At 41.3% G+C, this 20539-nt stretch overlaps 3 protein-coding genes across 4 annotated transcripts; 1 reads left to right on the top strand and 2 right to left on the bottom strand.

Annotated features, from left to right (window-relative positions):
* Positions 1-436: 436 nt before the first annotated feature.
* Positions 437-3825, bottom strand: ppp1r3da (protein phosphatase 1, regulatory subunit 3Da). Its single transcript, XM_085259620.1, has 2 exons — positions 3261-3825; positions 437-3021 (listed from the first exon to the last, which is right to left on the bottom strand). Exon 2 carries the CDS (start codon positions 2991-2993, stop codon positions 2100-2102), a length of 894 nt encoding a protein of 297 aa, XP_085115746.1. The 5' UTR covers positions 2994-3021; positions 3261-3825; the 3' UTR covers positions 437-2099.
* fam217ba (family with sequence similarity 217 member Ba) lies at positions 3491-7589 on the top strand. Its single transcript, XM_085259616.1, has 4 exons — positions 3491-4251; positions 4363-4462; positions 4609-4673; positions 4764-7589. Exons 1-4 carry the CDS (start codon positions 4145-4147, stop codon positions 6196-6198), a joined length of 1707 nt encoding a protein of 568 aa, XP_085115742.1. The 5' UTR covers positions 3491-4144; the 3' UTR covers positions 6199-7589.
* Positions 7585-11686, bottom strand: ttll9 (tubulin tyrosine ligase-like family, member 9). 2 transcript variants are annotated; one of them, XM_085259617.1, is made up of 14 exons: positions 11527-11686; positions 11071-11102; positions 10908-11003; positions 10642-10753; positions 10360-10545; positions 10152-10220; positions 9979-10069; positions 9781-9821; positions 9608-9695; positions 9287-9345; positions 8970-9166; positions 8455-8568; positions 8125-8249; positions 7585-8033 (listed from the first exon to the last, which is right to left on the bottom strand). In XM_085259617.1, the coding sequence occupies exons 1-14, from the start codon at positions 11539-11541 to the stop codon at positions 7963-7965; spliced, it is 1296 nt and encodes a 431-aa protein (XP_085115743.1). In that variant the 5' UTR covers positions 11542-11686; the 3' UTR covers positions 7585-7962. The 2 variants fall into 2 exon arrangements, with proteins under 2 accessions (XP_085115743.1, XP_085115744.1); XM_085259618.1 differs by lacking the exon at positions 11071-11102.
* Positions 11687-20539: the final 8853 nt, after the last annotated feature.

Raw genomic sequence — 20539 nt, 5'->3', positions numbered from 1 at the left:
ATGTGATTTTTAACTTGATATCTTCCTGATAAACTACACCTACAGGAGATGCTTGGCCATGAAACCCATATCAAGAAGCGCCTGGTGTTATGTTAGTGCGAGAGGAGTTTTGGAGTTCTGCACTTACTGAGTCAGCAGAGCGTTGCCAGCTTTTAGGGACCATGTGCCTCAAGTCTCAGCAACCCCGGTGTGTAACTTTATATGGTCTGCCACTTCGTGGGTGGCTGTGGTTTCTAAATACTTCCACTTTTCAAAAATACCTCTTACAGTTAATGTTGGAATATCTAGGTGGGAAAAATTTCCAGGAAATGACTCTTTAAAAATGTGGCATTCTATTACAATACAACGCTCAAATTCAAATTGAGCTCTTCAAACCTACCAATTATTTTACAAATGTTTGCTAAGCTTGAACACATGGCTATAGATGCTTGGTTTTATACACATGAATTCAAAGAGTGAGACATGCGACCCAATACTTTTGTCCTCATAGTGTATTTAAACACCTTTAAAAAAGAAAAAAAAACTTACAAAGCTAAAAACATGGTTGTTTTTCTGACAAGACAACAACACTACTAACTGAAAACGCTACGTCTAGATGAACAGAATCAATTTTTGGGGAACCCTACTAACATCTTCCTATAGAACCCATTGTTCTGCAATAAACTACGCAGCAGCAATTAAACTTAGCCCCATTTTCAACATTACAGCATCCATCCATTCGCTTCCGCTTATCCTTTTCAGGGTCGCGGGGGGGCGCTGGAGCCTATCCCAGCTGTCATAGGGCGAAAGGCGGGGTACACCCTGGACAGGTCGCCCGTCTGTCGCAGGGCCAACACATAGGGACAGACAACCATTCACACCTAGTGACAATTTAGATTAATCAATTAACCTATCCCCACAAGCTGCATGTCTTTGGATGGTGGAAGGAAGCCGGAGTACCCGGAGAGAACCCACACAAACACGGGGAGAACATGCAAACTCAACACAGAAAGACCCCGGCCTGATGGTGGAATTGAACTCAGGACCTTCTTGCTGTGCGGCAACAGTGCTAACCACCGTGCCACCGTGCTGCCAACATTACAGCAGTGAAATGCAATACACACAGGTATCAGGGCAACAGCAATTCAACAACAACAACACATATAAAAGGAAAACACAATCAGGAAGCATGTTTCCCGCGATAATACTTGCATATTCACACCTAAGTAAGATTTAGAATACAGGATTTTAGCTGGTAGTGGGTATTTTCACAGTGTGGTAGGCCTACTGCTACTTAGAATCTGCCACTTTTGCAAATATAAAACATTACATTTCCCTTGAGAGTAAAGTCATTTATTCTCTTATAGCTGAAATATTTACAAAATATGTTTGTTCGAGTATTCTGTAATTAGGAATATACATAACAGCTTTTTTTTAGAAAGGCAACTTCAAGCCCATTTGAGATGCAGGACTCCTGCATTTCAAGAGTATGGCTTAGCACATGAGAAACATGTACACTGTATCTATGGCATGTTTTGACAACATTTGACTTCCAAATACAGATCCTAAAAACTCAGCAAACTGGTCCAGAAGACCAACATCCAGCTGGTAGAAAGCCTGGACTGTGAAGTCCATTAATTTCATTTTAACCCAAAAATTTTGTATGGGATGTTCCCACACTGAAGTGCAACGTTTATTAGGAAAATATAACAATTCAGTGCAATTTTTACAAACAAAAATACAAGTGGCAGTAAAGCTGGCACCAGGTGTAAGTGCACTTGTGTGTGTGTGTGTTTTATTCAAACTGCTATTATGCCAGCACTACTAAGAGCATCAACAGTTTCCTGTGTGTGGTTATGCCTCCATCAGTGCATTTTATCTTATTGCCATTAACATTACACATAAAATACCCCCCAAAAAGACAAATCCCAAAGGATTTTATGGCAAGCTATAGCACGCTCAAAAACGTATTTTTTATGCAGATTGGTTAAAAATTGCAAAAATGACCCCAAACGGCCTTGACAGATGTGTTTACCGAGTGTTTTTTGTATAGATATTGCTACATGTAATCATTAAGTGTTCTAATGCTCAAACTCTTCTCCCTTTTGTGTGCATACTAACTAAGTGAAGTGCACCATGCTATCCTCGCATTCTTTGGGCACAGAGAGCTTGTAGTTCTTGCAAATTAATTTATAATTCTTTCCATCGTTGTTGTCCCAGTACTCAGCACCACAGACTTTGTACTGAATGGCAAACTCTAACACTGCTTCTGGTTGCAGGAATGGAGGTACAGGCAGATGAAAACGAAATGTATCGCAGCTGATTTGGCCCATTCTGCCCTCACAGTTCTTAGTGATGCTGGACACCCAAGAGGCCTTAGCTTCTGCACAACTCTTCCATCCTGTAAAAGAATAACGAGCCGTCACATCTTTCTCAAAGTCCAAATTGAGGACTTGGGTGATTCCGATGACCCCCAACTCAAAACACAAGACTCTTTCAAGACAAACTTTCTGCTCATGGAGACGATGCAGGAATCCTGGATGGTCTCCAGGTTGCTGGGCAAATGCTGGCTTCAGGTATGGCAAAGAAATCTCCATATGCCTTCCATCTGCCATCTCTGCACTCATCAACAGTCTAAAGGTAACATGATGGGGCACAAGTGGATCCTCTCCCGATTTAAAAATCTTGACGTCTTCCAGGTCCAGTCCCAAAGAGTCAACAAACCGTACGCCAACACTTCTGCACTGCTTCTTCTTGTCAGTGGCAGAAGGCAGCGAGTGCGACCGCTGACGGATGATGGGTTTAGGCGTAGGTTCACAGGAGAGACTGCGGTGAAACTGTTGTTTTGGGAACGAAACTCTGGGGCTCGGGGGACGGATTGGAACTGGCTTCTTCTGCACATTAGGCTTGTCAGCCCGGAGCATTTCAGTCAGGTTAATAGTAACACATGACCTCCTCTGTTCAGACTGTGCTGGAGGAATCCTCTCAAGTCCAATAAACCACCCTTTATCCATGTGTGGTGAGAGCAGGGGTTCAGTTCACCTGTAAAGTTGGGAAGTAAAAGCATAAGCTTCAGCGTCAGCTTACTAAATGCAACAAGCCATGAAGCAACTTTCAACAGAGCAACTTTGACGTTTAAACAGTAGAGAGTGGGCGTGTACTCGGGGAGTACGTGCCCGCATGCATGCATACGGTCTTTTTCTGCCTCTCTAAATGACTGCAGTATTCCTGAAACTGCCTTTAACATCACTTGCTGCAATCAGACGTTGACATCACCTCACCATGTGAAGATGCGAAGAGTCAGTCACGTATAAGCTGTAGGAAGCAGCCCAATCTCGATCCTCCATGTAGAGTAGTATTATCAGTGCTGCGTGTAGTGCCTGTTATTGGTTGCAACCGCGTAGCCTGATTTGTAACTGCTAACTGCCTTCATCGCTCTCCAACATCCCATACATGCATTCAACGTGAGGTATATACAGATCAGCTGACGTGCTCGCAGTTAACAGGAAACTACACACGGACCAGAATGACGTCGCATGGGTGATTGAGTACTTTAAATGAAGCGGGTGCGAGTTCACGCTGTTTAACTCCTTCTCTGGGACACGGTCCTCATCGGATCCCATCTTGTGCACTCCATTTGCTTATCGACTGCAAGCAAGACTCTGCAAAAAAGGGGCTTCAGCAAACGCTTTAAAATGAAGCCAGCGCGCTTTTAACTGCAACTCCCATGATGCACCGCTGACGCTCGCTTCGACACGAACAGGCGAGCCAGTCAGCAGCAGGTAAACAAACCTATCTGACTGGGACGGCGAGCCAAACAAAGCGTTTGCGCCGTGTCACCGTCTCGCATTTGTAATGGTGATGAGGACGACATCGGGGAAGGAGACGCGCCAGCTGTCAGCAAGCGATTCAAATAAAAGCTGATCTGCGATCGAGCAGCGGGGCCATACGACGGAGATTAGGAGGACGCGTTTCAACCTGCGGATACAGGGGACGCTTGACATCTACGCACGATGCACTGCAGCATTTTTGAGAAAATGGGTGTTTTTAGCCTAATTATCAGACTGGAATATGTGATCCGAGATGTCGGTTGGGTTCTTTAGCTACCGTGTGATCTAACTGCGTCGGACTCGAAAGCAACAATCATCCCCCACTGTGCTGCAACATGGGGCCCATCATGCAGGAGCGCACAGCATCCACGACACTGAAACGCGTCGTTTCCAAAGAGAAGATTCGGGTGAAAAATACCGAAAATAGCGGGACAGTAACCAGGTAGGCCTCGTTTACGCTGACGGGTATTGCACGTTTTTTTTCTTTTTTTTCGTTTTATTTGTATCCTTGACGCGAAGGCGATCCTAACAAACCCGTGTTGTGTTTTTGCAGTTCAAAGAAGGGTAACAAGACGAAGAAATCTGTGGGCCAAATGAAAAATGGTCTCCCAGGACCAGGTCAAGATAAGGACACGGTGACAACAGTGCACAGAGTATGTAAATGATAGCCTGATAAATTAAAGGGATGTAAATGTATACAACGTCATTATTATTTTTATTATTTGATAGCAAGATAGTGTTGCCTCATGAGTTCCTACCTGTGTACAAAAAGCAGAAGTAATGAGAGATTGTTTTACAGGGTGCACAATCAAAAGGTGCCAGAGTTAAGCCTTGCACTACACGCAATACAAGCAAAGTGTCCAGGTAAGAGTGGAGTTGGGAGTGTGCATGCTTTGCGATTACTTTGTAAATCCCTAAATCCCCAACAGCTTTTCCCCGTCTGTCTCCTTACAGCCCCGAAGAAGAAGGGGATTTGAGACCTCAGCTCCGCAAGCAATCTTATGCACACAGGAAGGAGGAAAAGCGAGAAAATCAACGTGTGTCCCAATGCACCAGCGAGCTCCAGCAAAACCGTGGGGGGATGGGAAAAAATCGGCGAGCCCTCTCGCTGCCTCTCTCTCCGATATCAGGAGTACGGCAAGTGCCGGCTCAGCCCCTGATGCACTCCCCAGCTCCCACCCCCGAGGCACTCCAGCAGCACTACAACCACAAAGATGATGACACAGACAGTGCAAGTGATCTGTCGGACTCTGAGAGGCTTCCAGTTCTGCCCTCCCCATGCACTCCCTGTACCCCTCCCCATCTCAACCTCCGGGCAGAGATCATCAACTCTAGCGACTTTCCCCCAGACTTTCCGGGACCCCATGGGGCAGTGGGTGATGAAGATGAGAATGAGAAACCCAGCTACAGTTACCCAGACTTTCTTCCTCCTCCCTTTAACAGTTGGAGTCTGAGACAGCTGGCAGTGTTTCTGCATACAGAGGGTCGTGGTGCCCCCCGGCCTAAGCCAGTAGGGTCCTTAGAGAAGTACCTGGAGAAGCTCCTCCAGCTGGAGTGGCTCCAGATTCAAACGGTGCAAGCAGAGAGCAGCCGTCTGCCTGGGAGCCGCCCAAGGCCACAGGGCTTCTCCTCTGCTACTACAGCTCATCAACCTAGGCCTCACACAGCTCCACCATCCCGACTCAACTCCCCAAAAGGGCTGCGGCACACCCAGCGAGCATTCCCATTTGCACCTGTCAACAACCCCCCATCACCTGCCTCAACCCAGCACCAAGTCTCCCGCCTTCCAGTCTGTCCTCACTGTCACATTCGCTACCCATTGTGCAATGGAAGCTGCTCTGCTTATGTCTACCAGCGCCACTCACGACTCAGCCCACTGCTTGAGCGCAGAGCCAGACCCAGTGCACCGACAAAAAGGAGCAGCAGTGAGACCCGAGCTCCCTCCACAGAAGGTAGGAGCCCAGGAGGGCAAGGTGGAAGTGTGGGAGGGGCTCACACCCCAGTTAGCCCCTCAGCTGGAAAGAGTCACCACAGGCAAATGCAGGCTGCAGGCAATGCCCGTAAGCTACCCCAGGAATCTGGCACTAACCCAAACAGCAGAGGTCAGGCGAGGAAAAGCCGTGTCAGAGCTAACTCTGAGACAGATGTTAAAAAGGAGGCTGGTGGCATGAAAGCAACCGGTGCAGAGAAACGTGCTTTTGCTGCAAGTAAGAGAGAGACCATGACATCCAAGAAAGAGGAGAGGGACTGGCAGAAGACAGAGGCAGTAGGCCAGGCCTCTAAAACAGCCATGAAAAGAGCTGCTAAAGACCTGTCCTCTCTCCCCAAAGCCCCAGTCAGTAGTAAGCAGTGCGGCAAAATGAAAAATGTGCACTTTGTCGCAAAGTAACCCCTGTAGACTTGCAATATAGTGCTTTCCTTAGAGGTTACTCGGTACAGGAGCTTGAATCTATGCTTGCTTTCTGTGTAAACTGTGTAATACTAACATGTTCTAACTGTTGTACAGCTAAATCAGTAAGTGGTGTACAGCCTTTAAAGGTCGAAACCATCAGCAATCGTGCAGCTAGAATACAGAAAATAAACAGCAAAGATAACTCGACATTTAAATAGAGCAGAACTATATACGCTGCATTTAATTCCGAATGTACAGTTATAGTTATATGGCTCACTATGAGCCTGAACACTGCTATTATTCAAAAAAGTAAAGCTTTTGTGTACAATAAATAAATAAGTAAAACTATTGCACTGCACAGTCATTGCTCAGTAATCCTCTAATGTTAAAATAAGCATTTACTGTCCCGCTGGCCAGTTTTCAGCATAAGTAATTCACAGTGAAGATAAACAGAGGTCACTATGTTTCAACCATCAAATACGACCATAGCTGTTTCAGTGCAATTTTTGAATGTTGGAATGTATTTGTTTTCAATGTTCTTATTTTTTTTCCCTCAATGTTGCTTTTTATTGTTCCTTTGGTGCCTCCATGTTTTAAGACACATTTTAAGTTAAAGCAAGTTTAGGTGAAAAGGAGGCAAAGTAAGTGGTGGGGTACTGCAGTAATGTGGTCTGTTCCAGATATATTTGTGATATGGTTTTAAATTTTTGGTTACAAGGGCTTTTCATGTTTGAACAGCTTGAATTGTAGTTATGATAATATACTGTATTTTGCATAGAGCTGAGCTCTTTCTATCATTGAAGACGGTGTAATGTTTGCTACGAATGTAAATGCATATTTTTCCAAATTTTATATGCCATAGTTATATTTATCAGAAGTGCTGTGGTTGACTTGTACTTTCTTCTTCTTCTTCTTCTTCTTTTTTCCCCCCATCATCATTGCTGTTTACACTGTCACGCACAAAAACAAAAACGCAAAGAAAAAGAGCTGAATGTAACTTTGTGTCATTCCCAGGATTCAATGGAAGTTCAGAGGATCATAGCTACTAAGCTGTAATGTTCTACATATCACCTCCATATCCCATACTTGATGTCTGTAGGACACTGTGTTTACATGAGTATTTTATCTGTTTCTTGTGATTACTATGTGCACTTGATTCATGAAAACACGACACCACTGTAAATGTGCTACTTATTCTGACTGCACCTCTTAACTTAAATATCTATGTAAACTATCAAAGCCATAGATAAGGGGCCTGGAGTGGCAGTGTTGTTCTAAATGTGTACATTACATCGACATGCACGCAGAAAGATTGTGGTATGTACAGTATTTTCTCAATGTTGAATGCGAGTATTTGTAAGGCATAGAAATAAATGTTTTGCACACAAGCGGCACTGGTCTGTTGGTCATTCTTTGAAGCACCTGAAGAAATGGTGCCAGATTCACAAGTGTTTTTGTCATTGACATTGTGCATGCAAACATGCAAACACACGCTGCCATTCAAGCACATTGATTACAGTATTGGATTCAAAAGAAAAACCCTCTGTACTGGTGTATTTCTTGTTGAATGTAATGTAGGGTTGTTACATGGTTTGTAGTAGATTTTAAGCATCAGATCTGCACAGATAACTGTATAAAGCATTAGAGATGTATTTCCCCATAGCTGGCCGCTTAATTAGACCCCTCAATGCCACCCTGATTATTCAATCTTTAACACTAAGTACTGGAGTAGCAGCATTGTAGTAGAAAATCTCAATCTGATTATGCCTTCCTTTGGCATGGAAATGGTTTTAGAAGCTGGCGAAGCTGTTTCTCTCTGTCGTTTACACACCCTGCAACAAAGAAGAGGTTCTTAGAATGGGAATTACTGTTGCCTCGAAAAGAAAAGGAAAAAAAAAACCAGGAGCAGCACATTTAGGCTACCTAGGTGTGTGTTGGCTGTGAAACCTGAGCTGCCAAATGTTTGTAGGTTGGCATCCTCTCTGTAGACAGGACCATCATTCCACATGAGATCATAGCCACCCACTCTTTTCTCCTTCCCAGTGAGCCTAAGGAGAAAACAGTCCATTAGAACACAGTATGCAAAAAAAGGAAATGGAAGTAAGCTTTTCAAAAGTGCTTCTTCACACTCACATTCTTAACTTTTAAATGTGCTATAATCCAGGCTCAGACCATATAAAATGACTGGAGGGAGGGGAAGTCCTCGAACTCTGCTCCCTAATGACAAAACGGAAAAACATATGAGGTCTTTACCTTCCCTCCATATCCACAACATTCAAAGTGTCTTCCAGCAGTCTGCATTTCATCTCGTAATCCTCCTGACAGCTGGGCGTGTGTGATGGAGAGGCATTCACCTCAATTAACCACCTGTGGAAAGATGAAGGGTTGATTATGTTCAGCAAACATTTACTTTCATGCCACTGTGGGCCAATCCACGAGTACAGCAGACAGTTCATTAAGGATGGCTAGTATTTGCAGTGGACAGAGGTGCTTTAATTAATCCGTGCGCTGTAATTTAGCACAGCCCAGCTCTCAGCTTATCAGATATGCTGAGCATTTCGTTTGTGGTTATTCATGCATTTCTAGTGAATTCTCCTACCTTAGGTATTTATTTCAGTTTTATTTTATAAATATGTAATACAAGTTATTTCAGGCCATTGAGAAACCCAAAAATTCTTAAGCATAGACATGCATGGTTTAGTAGTGTATGTTTAGAAATACACGTAAATATGATAGTGCACTGTGTTGGCATGTGTTTATAGACTTACGGTTTGAGGTTCTGATCCAGTAGTATGTCATAACCATAGAGCTCAAAGCAGTGTTTGTCATTAATAATGACCTTTTGTACACTCTGCAGACTGCGGACAAAGATGTTGTCCATCTCTTTAAACAGGGTTTCTACCATCTCTCTGCCGTGTTTTGCAGTCAGGTATCTTCGAAGCTGTTGCATCTGCCACTTGCATCCCTGCTTATCATTGGATGAAACAATGCAGCAATAAAGAGATAAAAGCTGTTTAAAACAGACATGTTTCAGAACATAAAAGTAACATGAGCTCTTTTTCTTTGAGGTTCCTGAATTACACACCTTCTCGTGATCATAGTCAGGTGCTGTTTTTTGAACAGACACATTGGTGAGATGCATATCTGAAAATAGGTGCTAAGGAGAAAACTTTACTGATGGGATTCAACATGGACAAAAGCAAAAAAAAAAAAAAAAATTAGGATGTGACAGTCTCGGAAATGTGGCCAAACTGAGCTATTTAAAATTTATTTTTACATGACAATTCATTAGACAGAGCCTAAATTTATTATGCTGATAACCCAGGGCTAAATGTATATTAGTAAATGTATCAGCATTCAATTTAATGCAAAAAAAACCCAACAACAATAGTAGAAAAAGGGATACACTTGTCATCAATACTGCTGAGGGAAAAGCGAATGCCTGAGAAGCGCGCAAAGCCGTCTCGATACAGCCAGGCTTTCAGGGGTACATACTGAAAGAGAGACAAACTGATTTTAACATGCAGCAGATTTTTCATTTTATATAAAACTATGCAAGCTACAGGGATCAGTACATACTGATGTGACCAGCACATAGACCCTCATATCAAACTTTCTGCCTGTTGGGGAAAAAAGCATAAAAGGTAATGAAGCAAGGATATTTTCTCATCGACAACAGTCAACATTGCTAAACAAAGTATTGTCAATTTTCATTGTATGTTAAATGAAACTGTAAATTAATTATATTAAATTGTATTATTTTAGCATGCTCATTACCATTGATTAAATAAGGGTTCTCTATATAGCGCTGTGCCACATAGCTTTTCACTTGAACTCCGTCCTTCTGTTCCTCTGAGCGGGAACCATCCTGTGTGAGTATTATCAATCAGACTCTCAAAATGTCTCCTTTTAGCAGTTTAACTTACAACCAGTTCTTTACATAACCCCACCTTCTTCCACTCTATTATGTCTTTCAGTTTTCGAAACAGAAAAATGCCTTTGCCTTGAGATTTTCCAACCTAGACAAAAGAGATATATTTTCATGGTATCGGAGCAGCATGGTTATAACTTATTTTTACTTTCTGAGGTCATAAAAACTTTTTTTGTTGTTTTTGCACCTGGTTACTTGTTTTTTTCTTTGCTTGTTTTTTAACTAACCGGCTTCATGATCCAGGTGTTGCCAGGGCTTCGATTGAATTCCTCTACAAAGAGATGATACTCACTGGGCATTGCAAAAGTGCAAGGGAAAAAATCACAGTTGGATGCTTCTATGCGACCAACCTCCCTTTCAAGCTGTTTCTGGTATCTCTTGAGGTTTTTCACCATAAGATTTTTGCGAGTCAGCTGTAGTGCAAAACATAGAAACAAAGGAAATGACTTGTTTACCACTAAAATGTCCATTTAACAGTTACATGAAACCACAGGCTGATGATAACTCACCTCATAATGGTTGCGAAAGTGGTTTATCCTTACGTGCTCCTCCATGTATGTATGATCAAAATTCTCCCTCAGCCATCCCACATCACACCAGTTGAAGTCCCACTCACCATCACTGTGAGGAGGAGAAAAGAAAGCTGCAGGATCAAAGACACCGCTGCCATCCATCCCTGGTGTAGCATTCTCTGGGGAATGTTCCTGATTTCCTTCTATATATGCAATCCTGCACATAATTCCACAGAGTCTTTCTAAAATATCAATCTACTCACTCTTTAACTTCAATCCAGTTTGGTCTTTGGTGCAAGACATCCTGTATGGTGTTACAAGGCAGGCCACATTTGTAGCGCACACAGCTTCTTCCTTCCCTGAGGAAACATTGCATCACAGTACATGTATTTTTAAATGTACAATCAAATTACGAACAACACTTACCGCTCTTCATATGAGCCTTTGTATCCATATGCCTGTAAAGGTAAAGGAAGCAAAAAGAACTCAGTGGCTGTGAGGAGTGAAAAAAGTTAGCTTTACAAACACCTGACAACTTCCAGCTTAATTGGTAATTGAGTGTGAAGTTGTAAGATGTTGAAAAATGTTGTCAATAAGCAGTTTTTCAGAATTGGCAAATTGCTGCTTAACCCCAACTTCCTCCTAATTTGTGGCTCTCATGTGTTACTATTTTATTTCAGTTTTAACACCACAAAGTTGGGATAACCCAAGGTCAACGAGTGTGTTTTTCAGACAACTGAATACTACGCTGAACAGCACTCTTCTGCTTTGATTATTAAATTATTAGCATGTGTATCCCGTAAGTAAGTTATAACTCTAGCAGCTAGGCAATGCCACATCCACATCTTTGTTATGGGAACAATGTCGCTTCTTTCTTTTTACCTTATACTTTGACATGGATGCCCTGACCGCGAAAAACAGAGGGAATTGTCGAAATTACTATCATTACAAAAGTATTTTTAAAAACACGTGAAAGTAACGCATACTGGCTACAATAGCAAAAGTTAGCTACTGTTCAACAGTGTTTAACAACTGCTACCATGGCAACCTTGCCCCGTACTGTCGGAAGAATGTCCTAGTGTACTTCCCGTAGAAGACGGAGACTTATTTTTCAAGCAGAAGCGCGAGACATGTAACGAGACATAAAACGCTCACAAACGTTATAATAATGTGAGGTTTTCATCCAGCTCATTTAAATCACAATCATGCACCAGCATCTATGACAGGGTCTCATGAGCTGCTTGTTAACCCGATAATATGGAGAACATATTAAAAATAACAGGCATACAAAAGCTTCTAAAGAATGATGGAAACAGTAATCATTATTATCTTTATTATTAGGAATCTGTTCTATCAATTCACCACTTAGTGGCGCCAAAACTCCAATGAGTGGGCCAAATGATGCATTTGTAGCATATGCTAATCAATAATAGTATTTTGTTTAACAGCATTTAATATTTATTTTTCCCTGCTAAATTAAATGAATTAATGTGTAATTGCATTATTTACATATTTGTATTATCTATCTGTCAACAAATATATAAATGGAAGCTAATACTGCTATATTATTATTATTATTATTATTATTATTATTATTATTATTATTATTATTATTATTATTATTATTAGTGTATATATAATCCTGCCATTAATAAAAACCAGAGACAGGAATTGCACTTAGTGAACTGTCATCACTATGGATTGATCTTTAATCCCTTGCTTCTTAAATTGACAGAACACAATGCTCTGTCAATGGTTAATTGAGCTCAGTTCAGTTCGATTTAATTTATATAACGCTAACCAACAATAACAGTCACCTCATCGTGCATATACACTGCAAAGTAAAGACCTACAATATTAGAGAGCAAAACACCAAGCAGAGGATTCATGGATTGTATCTATTATGCATATTTTTCTTTGTGATCGAAGCCTGCTCATTTAAGTGGTCATTACTTTCCTCGAATTTTTTTTAATGTCTCTGTGATATGATCAGGACCCACACTGTGTTCAACACCCACACCTTTAAAAATAAAAGTTCTCAAAGTGACACACTCTGAGCACCTTTATTTTTAAATATAGCATCACTGCTTCGGCACCGAATATATTTTCCAGCTCCTTCCCACAGAAAGCACACCGCTCGTTCCTGAGTCCGGGCACTAGAAAGGGGCCGAGTTCATTAGTTGTAATCCATCTCACCTGTCCTCTCCGTCCTCCCGGCACAGCCCCGTGATCTTACCGTACCACCCCTCCATTGCAGCTGAGCCAGAGTCCACACCGCTGCCACAGTCTCATTGATCCTTTGCTTATTGTTAATGTTCATTTAAAAAAAATCCGTGGTGGGTTGGGGTTACAGTACGTGGAAAGTATCTCTTTTTAAGCTATAGCCAGTTTGCAAAAACATTGACATTTGTTGTTTTTCAGCGTACTGTCAACAAAGTGAGGGGAGCTTATGCTGGACTCACATTTCTGTGAAAAGTTAAATAAACTGGCACATTACTTGTTACCTCAAACAATCATCCATACTTTAGACTCTGGCTTATATGTATATGTAAATAAAATTTGATCAGGCTATTTAAGAAGACTTTAAGATGAATGTTGACAACCTCTCAAATTGTAAAATGAATGGCACTCAAGCTAAACCAAAACCCAGCCTCAAAGCCTCATTGAAATGACAGCTGTTACAAAACGCAATGAATGATTTAAGGAACACATTAGACTGTGAGCCATTATGAGTTTTATTGTAATTATTGGGTCCTTTTTTTATCACAAAGATGAAGGCCAGATCAAATCTGCTCAAATGGCAAATTTTTATGTTTCAAATCCAAAACAGATGGCTATAAAATGGCATCAGTTTTCTTTTAACCTTCATCTGCTTGGCTGAGGCACAGAAGTAAAAACATGCACGTATTAATTTGGTCTCCAAATGGCAATAAATATTTGGAGCACCCCCGACCGACTGTGCATGCCATGTGTAATAATTAAATGAGAGTGTGATTATACCGCAATTACATGTAGGATGACTGAAAACTGACAAATTGCTTAAACAGAAATCCTAACGTGATTTAGCGTTTTCAACCTTCCTCTGTGAAAAGTAAGCGCAGATACTGAAAGCTGTATGAAACTTGAGCCATCTAAGATTTCAATGTTTCCTGCTTTAGGTTACTTCTAATGCCTTTTTACATTTTTCCTACAACCAGCAACCTTACTGTTTTTAAACAACACTAAATTATAGTGTTCTGTTGTCCGTTTTAGTTCTTTGTGTTTCTTAAGAAACATCCAAGCTTTACTCTTTCTCCTTGCTTTTCAAAACCCAGTGTGTGCAAAAAACTTTGTTTCCTTATCCCTGATAATAAGTTAAGCAGTAGATGCCAATCAGAGGGCAGTGTTTCAGCAAGCTTTTATTCTGAGACACATTTCCTGCATTTGTGTCTGTGCAACAGTTTTGGTTTGGCACTCACTGTAGAGAGACTTTCTATCAGTCTCCAATAGTAGCTGTATGCATGTTGCCTGTAATTTTGGCTAACCGCTTATGTTTAAGTCTTTATGCAACAAGAAAAAAAACAGCTCCATCACAAGTGTCTTGGAATGCAAATTGTATTTGGGGGTGAATCCACATGGGTTTCTCTCTTTTAAACGTGCACCCTGTGTCTTCTGTGGATATAAAGTTAAATTCCAACTTTATTTTCCAATTTAAACTGTCATCTCAAATTTAGGTCATTCTTTCACAGGCCCTCTGTGACTGTTTTAGTTTGACAATATTGATTCAACCACTCTGTGGGTTTTGCATACCCACAATACCGCCAACTTAATGTGAAGCATCACGGAGGTCATACAATTTCCAGCAAGTGCTAGTCATCAGTCATGGTAAACCATATGCTCTTCAACAACAATACCGCAAAGCAGGAAATCTCTGGGGTAGACGGGATCAGCTGCTAGTCATTTGAGCACTATCTTGCTGTGTTTAGTGTTATAATCCTCACCTTGGAAGGATGTTCCGTTCATGGAAAGTTCAGCACAGCCATACATATTTCTGCAGAGTCTTACAAAAATTGGTTGAAACCCTTGTCTGCATCCAGACGAAACATCTTAAGTAAGTCACCATGACCGGTCAGAGGTGATGGGAGAGACACAGGACAAAAATTACCCCGTGGAAGTGAACAAGACATTAATAATAGCTAATAATTAAATGCAGAGTACATAAGCACTGTTATGCCTTTTGGTCAGAAGTCAATAGTTAATGCATAGTCTGATTAAGTTACATAAGCAAAGTAATAAATAAGTTCAAAGTTAAGAAATATTATAAGTAACTCATGCTAAAAACAGTTAAAATGTCTGGGTTCGAAATTTGCTCAGGGTGAGACATCGTTATCACAAGCAATCTTTGTATTGTACGTGCGGAAACGGGAGCGAGGGAGCGCTCTGATTATTCGCATATCTTTGACGTGTTTTCTCCGTTAATGCCGTGAAAAGTGCTTCGGCAGTATTAAAAGAGTGAACGAGTTCATGTACACGCTAAGAGTGCCCTCCACGCTTGTACCTTGGGAAACGTTCGTCTTTGGAGTATTAATATGTTCAGAAACAACCTTTATATGTGTTTACCTGGAGTGAACTGCGATGCTAATGTAACGCACGTGTTAAGCTAGGCTAAGTTTGTCATTAAGATGTGTATTAGCTAGCAATTTATTTTCATTTTCTGTATATTTCAGTTACAAATAAGAAATAGCAAGGAGAAGCCTTGAGAGAGATAAGGCTTTAAAGGATCTTCATTAAAAGCAAGAAAAGCAAGCCTTGTGTGGAAGATCTCTATTTTGTTCGCTTGCTGTCTAGCTTCACATGGTCACGTGTCGTTAGGGCAGGATAAGCACATAGAGAGAAAAAGGTGAGTGAACAAGAAACAGTAGATCAATGGAAGCCCCTCGTAGCCTAGGGTTATAGCAACATAACTAAGGGAGGATTCAGGGTCACCTTATCCAGGTCTAAGCATTCGCCAAAAGGAAGGTTTTAGGTCTAATCTTAAAAGTAAAGAGGGCGTCTTTCTCCCGAATTCAAACTGGGAGATGGTTCCACAGAACAATGAAGGCTCTACCTCCCATTCTACTTTTAAAGAATCTAGGAACCCAAAGTAAACCACCAGTTTGAGCCTGAAGTGCTCTTCTAGAGTAACGTGGTACTATGAGGTCTTTTGGATAAGATGGGGATTCAAGACCCCTCTTAGACTTGATTCTTAAACTTGATTCTGAATTTAACAGGGAGCCAATGAAGAGAAGCCAATATGGGAGAAATATTCTCTCTATTTCTAGTTCCTGTCAGTATTCCCGCTGCAGCATTTTGGATCAGCTGAAGGCTTTTCAGGGAGTTTTAAGGATTGTCACAAATTACTTGTCAGTTTTCTCACACATATGGCTAAAGATTCACCAGTTAACATAACATGCATGTCTTTGGACTGTGGGTGCAAAACCAGAGCGCTCCAGGGATATCCATGCAAAAAACTGGGAGAAACCCTTGAAAGGCCCTTAAATCTATAAAAGAACCTCCCTGTTGTGAGATGATAGTGCTAACCACCGCTCATTTTACATGAGTTCATCAGATTCATTTCAATAGGCTTACATATCCCTATCCATCTTAATACCACCTGTTTATTGTTTTTTCCACTCCTTACCTTAGGAGCTCCACAGGATAATGAGCGTGGAAATCCCCAGATTTAGCACACACAAAATGTTTTCTAATAAAACATAGGAGGGCAAGAAAAACAGGACAAAGTGTTAGCTGGAATGCTTCTTTAATGTATTATGCTCCCTCATGTCTCCCAGGTCAGGCTAGAATGTGCTGCAAAGAGATTCCCTCTGCCAAAAGCACAGCTATAATAAACACTTTTGGCAGGCTGAAAGTGAACATAAGAATACACGTGTTATAATATGTAACTATATGCATGATTTCTTGAGTCAAAGCGAAGAGAAAATAGATGTATTATTTACAATTGCTACAACAATTTGGGAAATAACAGAAATTTCCAATTGGGAAAACGGGGTAGGTTCGGGGTGGATTTTTAGAATGGTATTGGTAATAGACTGTTATGTTTCATGAGTAAAATTAGAAAAGTTTAATTAAATAAGGCCTGCTATTAGGTTTCACACTCCACAGCTTCAGTTTAATATCCATGATCAGCTATGCCAAACCAAGGTATCCAAGGAGATTTTGTAACATGCTTATTCTGTTTTGACTGCCTAGTTCTTGGTACATAATCAGCATCATGAAGCCAGAGTGCAACATCAGATTCATCCACCCAGATTGCAGAGATCCTTCACAGAAAACCCAAAATGATACCTTGAAATCATGGGTACATTATGTGACTCCTAAACCACATATTCAGTTTTCTGATAGCTTTCTGTCTCCATAACACTGGTCAGGAAAAAGAAAACAGAATATGGTCTTAATTAATCTGGAATTCTTTCTGTTTCCCAGCTTGGGGATTGTGCCAGAGAACTGGGATATGGCACAAAACCTTAGCCTTGGGGAATTTGGGAAGGAACCAGAGGGCACTCAAGAGTCAGACAGATTTAAGTTTGCTTGGATGCTTCAGTAGGAAAGTTCTAATCCAGAATACTTAATGCAGACTATCCAGAGAATTAGAAGGTAAACATTATATACTTTGGATCATTACACCAATGTATCTAAGTAAGTTTTTCAGTAGTGTTCATATAAATGTGGATGCATTTTCTAGGTTTAATGACACCAATTCCAGGAAGAACTTTTAAATCAAGCCTAATCATAATCTACACTTTATCTTATAGTTTATTTTTAGACAGCTATTTCTGCAAATAGGAAAAAAGCACTTCCATATTTGAGAAATGAGCATTTCTTTGCGCTCCTTTTTGATATGTAATCTGATTCAGAACAGGTGAAGTGATACTGGAGTGTGTTTTGCTTTATTTTGTATTTCCTTTTTTTTTTTCTCTTTTTCCTAAATGAATCATCTGTGTATTGTTTATATGATAGAAAGAAACTGAACAATACAAAACAACATTGATACACACCGTAATGTTTAAGAAACTATGAAGATATTAGCAGGTTTGCTCATGAATGATCGCTGCCTCAAGATGGAAAGCCAGTTGAAAGGAAATTGGAGTTGGAGCCTCAGCGAGATATGTTTGTTTTTATTCACTTGAGCACCCTCATTCACAAACCCTTTGTGGTCTGTGGGGTTGATTTGGTTGGGTTTGCAATTTTTCAGCATCCAACATCTTAACTGACTATTTCTGTATGTGATGTACATCAGTAATGCGCCCCCCCCCCCCCCCCCCCCCCCCCCCGGCTGCTTTCTTGATTTCAAATTCAAATTCAAATTTTATTTGTCACACACACACACAACCATACACAGTATGACATGGGGGTGAAATGCTTGTAGCTGTACAATGCCCGACCATTAAATGACAGAAGAAAAGTTTTACAATATTTACAATTTACTACAAAAATTTACAAATTAACTTAGGAATTTACAGTAAAGAATGTGCAAATAGCAGAAGAGATTATAAAGATAAGGATTATAAATTATAGGAATTATAGGATTATAGGAAATGTGTGGTGGTGCGTGTGGTGACGTGTGTGAGAGTCCAGTCTTATAGTGACGTGTTTGGGAGAGTCCAGTCCTACACCTGGTTCAGGGCCCGAATAGCCTGGGGGAAGAAGCTCCTCCTCATTCTCTCTGTTTTGGCCTTAAGGGAGCGGAAGCGCTTCCCAGACCTCAACAGTGAGAAGAGTCCATTGTTGGGATGGGAGAGGTCCATCATAATCTTCCTAGCTTTGGACTTGCACCGCTTGGTGTAGATGGACAGCAGGTCAGGGAGCTCTGATTGAATGATGCGTTCTGCCGAGCACACCACCCTTTGCAGATCTCGTCTGTCCTGCTTGGTGCTGTTCCCAAACCAGGTGCAGATGTTTGACGTCAGGACGCTCTCGATGGTGCAGGAGTAGAAGTTCTTGAGCACCTTCAGTGGCAGATGGAAGTCTCTAAGTCTTCTGAGGAAGAAGAGACGCTGACGGGCTTTCTTAACCAGGGTGTTGATGTGACAGGACCATGACAGGTCCTGAGTGATGTGGACACCCAGGTATCGGAAACTGTCCACTCTCTCCACTGGCGTGCCACTGATGATGAGGGGTAGAGCAGGGCGATACGGCCAAAAATATTTATCACGATATATATTTGAAAATTTGCGATAACGATATAACTGACGATATAATTGATGCGAGACAAAATACAACTCCACAACATTACTAGCGCAAAAAGACAACCTTCCATTTATTTTCACGTAAACAAGAAGCTGGTTTTTATGTACATTAAAGCTTTATAAAAATGTAACAGTGCAAATGCAAATTCCTTGCTGAAAGTTTAACCCAAAGGCATTTCCAGTAGAAATGGGCTGACATATCCTGAGCATAACCATGTATAATATCCACTGAAGTTAAAAAGAGGTGCTTTGCAACATTAAACTGCAGTGTGCAGTACGCATTTTTCGGACCATAAGGTACACGGGATTATAAGGCACATTAAGCGAAACAAAGCAGTCAGATAAATCAAACTTTATTAAACTCATTCTTCTTGCTTCCTCCACTTCTGTACCATTGATTCATTAATGTTGAATTCTCTGGCAGCTGCTCTATTCCCATGTTGTTGCAGTATATTAATGACTAACCTCGTATTGTGGATGGATTATCTCAGTTGTTCTCCTGACTGAAGTTTGGTCCGTTTACAGCATCCTGCCATGCGATTGCATTTGTCTCTAACCATGAGGAACCTTCACGTTAACTTTTATAAGTGGAAAAGTGTTAGTGTTCGTCCTCCAGCTTCACTGTTTATGTTATGCTAACATAGCTGTGTCGCTAGCGATCACGTAGCACATCATTATATACCAGCTAGCCCAACTTCAGTAACCCTACAAACGTCACTGCTGTTTAGTTTCCTGTCTTCATTTATGTTGGAAGTGATAGCAGAGCTGTACGTTTGAATTTTTTCAGAAATCTCTCAGTCAGAACATGCTATATCATGCTTAGGTAACTAGCGAAACTAGCGAGCTAACTTCCGCTAGCTTCCTGCTAACTTCTAACTCCGTTAAATGTAATAACTTTTGTTTTCATGGATGCCTGGAAGTTAAACTTTATAGTTACACCTGGTAAAGCAGCAATGCTGATCGTTTTATTAAAGATCAAAGAATTTAGACAGTTTTCAACTCTCAGTGATGCTGCAGTGTTGTTTGACCTGAAGTCAAATATACGGAGTTTGGGACCCAGATTACTCCCAGATTTAAGAGCATCTTAGTCCGACAAATACGACAATAACAACGGCCGCTTGCATGTTCTGCAAAAAAATGTGCTTTGTTGTGTATCTGACGGACAAACACCAAACCAGTTCCACATCACGGAAGTTGCACCATTTTTACAAACCAACAATCGGCCATGTGCGTATGAAAACAAAGGCACTGCGCATGCGCGTTTTACTCCCATTCTATCGCGATATTTCATTTTCCTATCGTTGCCTAACATTATACCGGTATTACCGTGAACGGTATAATATGGCCCAGCCCTAATGAGGGGTTTGTAATTCCTCGCCTGCTTTGTAGTGAAGTCCACGATCAGCTCCTTAGTCTTGCTGATGTTTAGGAGGAGGTTATTCTCCTGGCACCAGGTCTCCAGGTTCCTAATCTCCTCCAGGTAGGCCGTCTCGATGTTGTCGGAGATCAGGCCCACAACAGCAGTGTCGTCAGCAAACTTGACAATGGAGGTGGTGTCGGATGTGGCTACACAGTCATAAGTGTACAGTGAGTACAGCAGGGGGCTTAAAACACAGCCCTGAGGCACTCCAGTGCTGAGTGAGATGGAGGGGGAGACTTGTTTTCCTACC

Source organism: Mchenga conophoros, linkage group LG20 (assembly GCF_057382185.1).
Source record: "Mchenga conophoros isolate Kocher_MC1m ecotype Shallow Benthic linkage group LG20, M_conophoros_male_GT1.1, whole genome shotgun sequence".
NCBI classification, from domain to species: domain Eukaryota; kingdom Metazoa; phylum Chordata; class Actinopteri; order Cichliformes; family Cichlidae; genus Mchenga; species Mchenga conophoros.
Note: the sequence above shows the minus strand (reverse complement) of the source record. Positions and strands in the feature narration are given on the sequence as shown.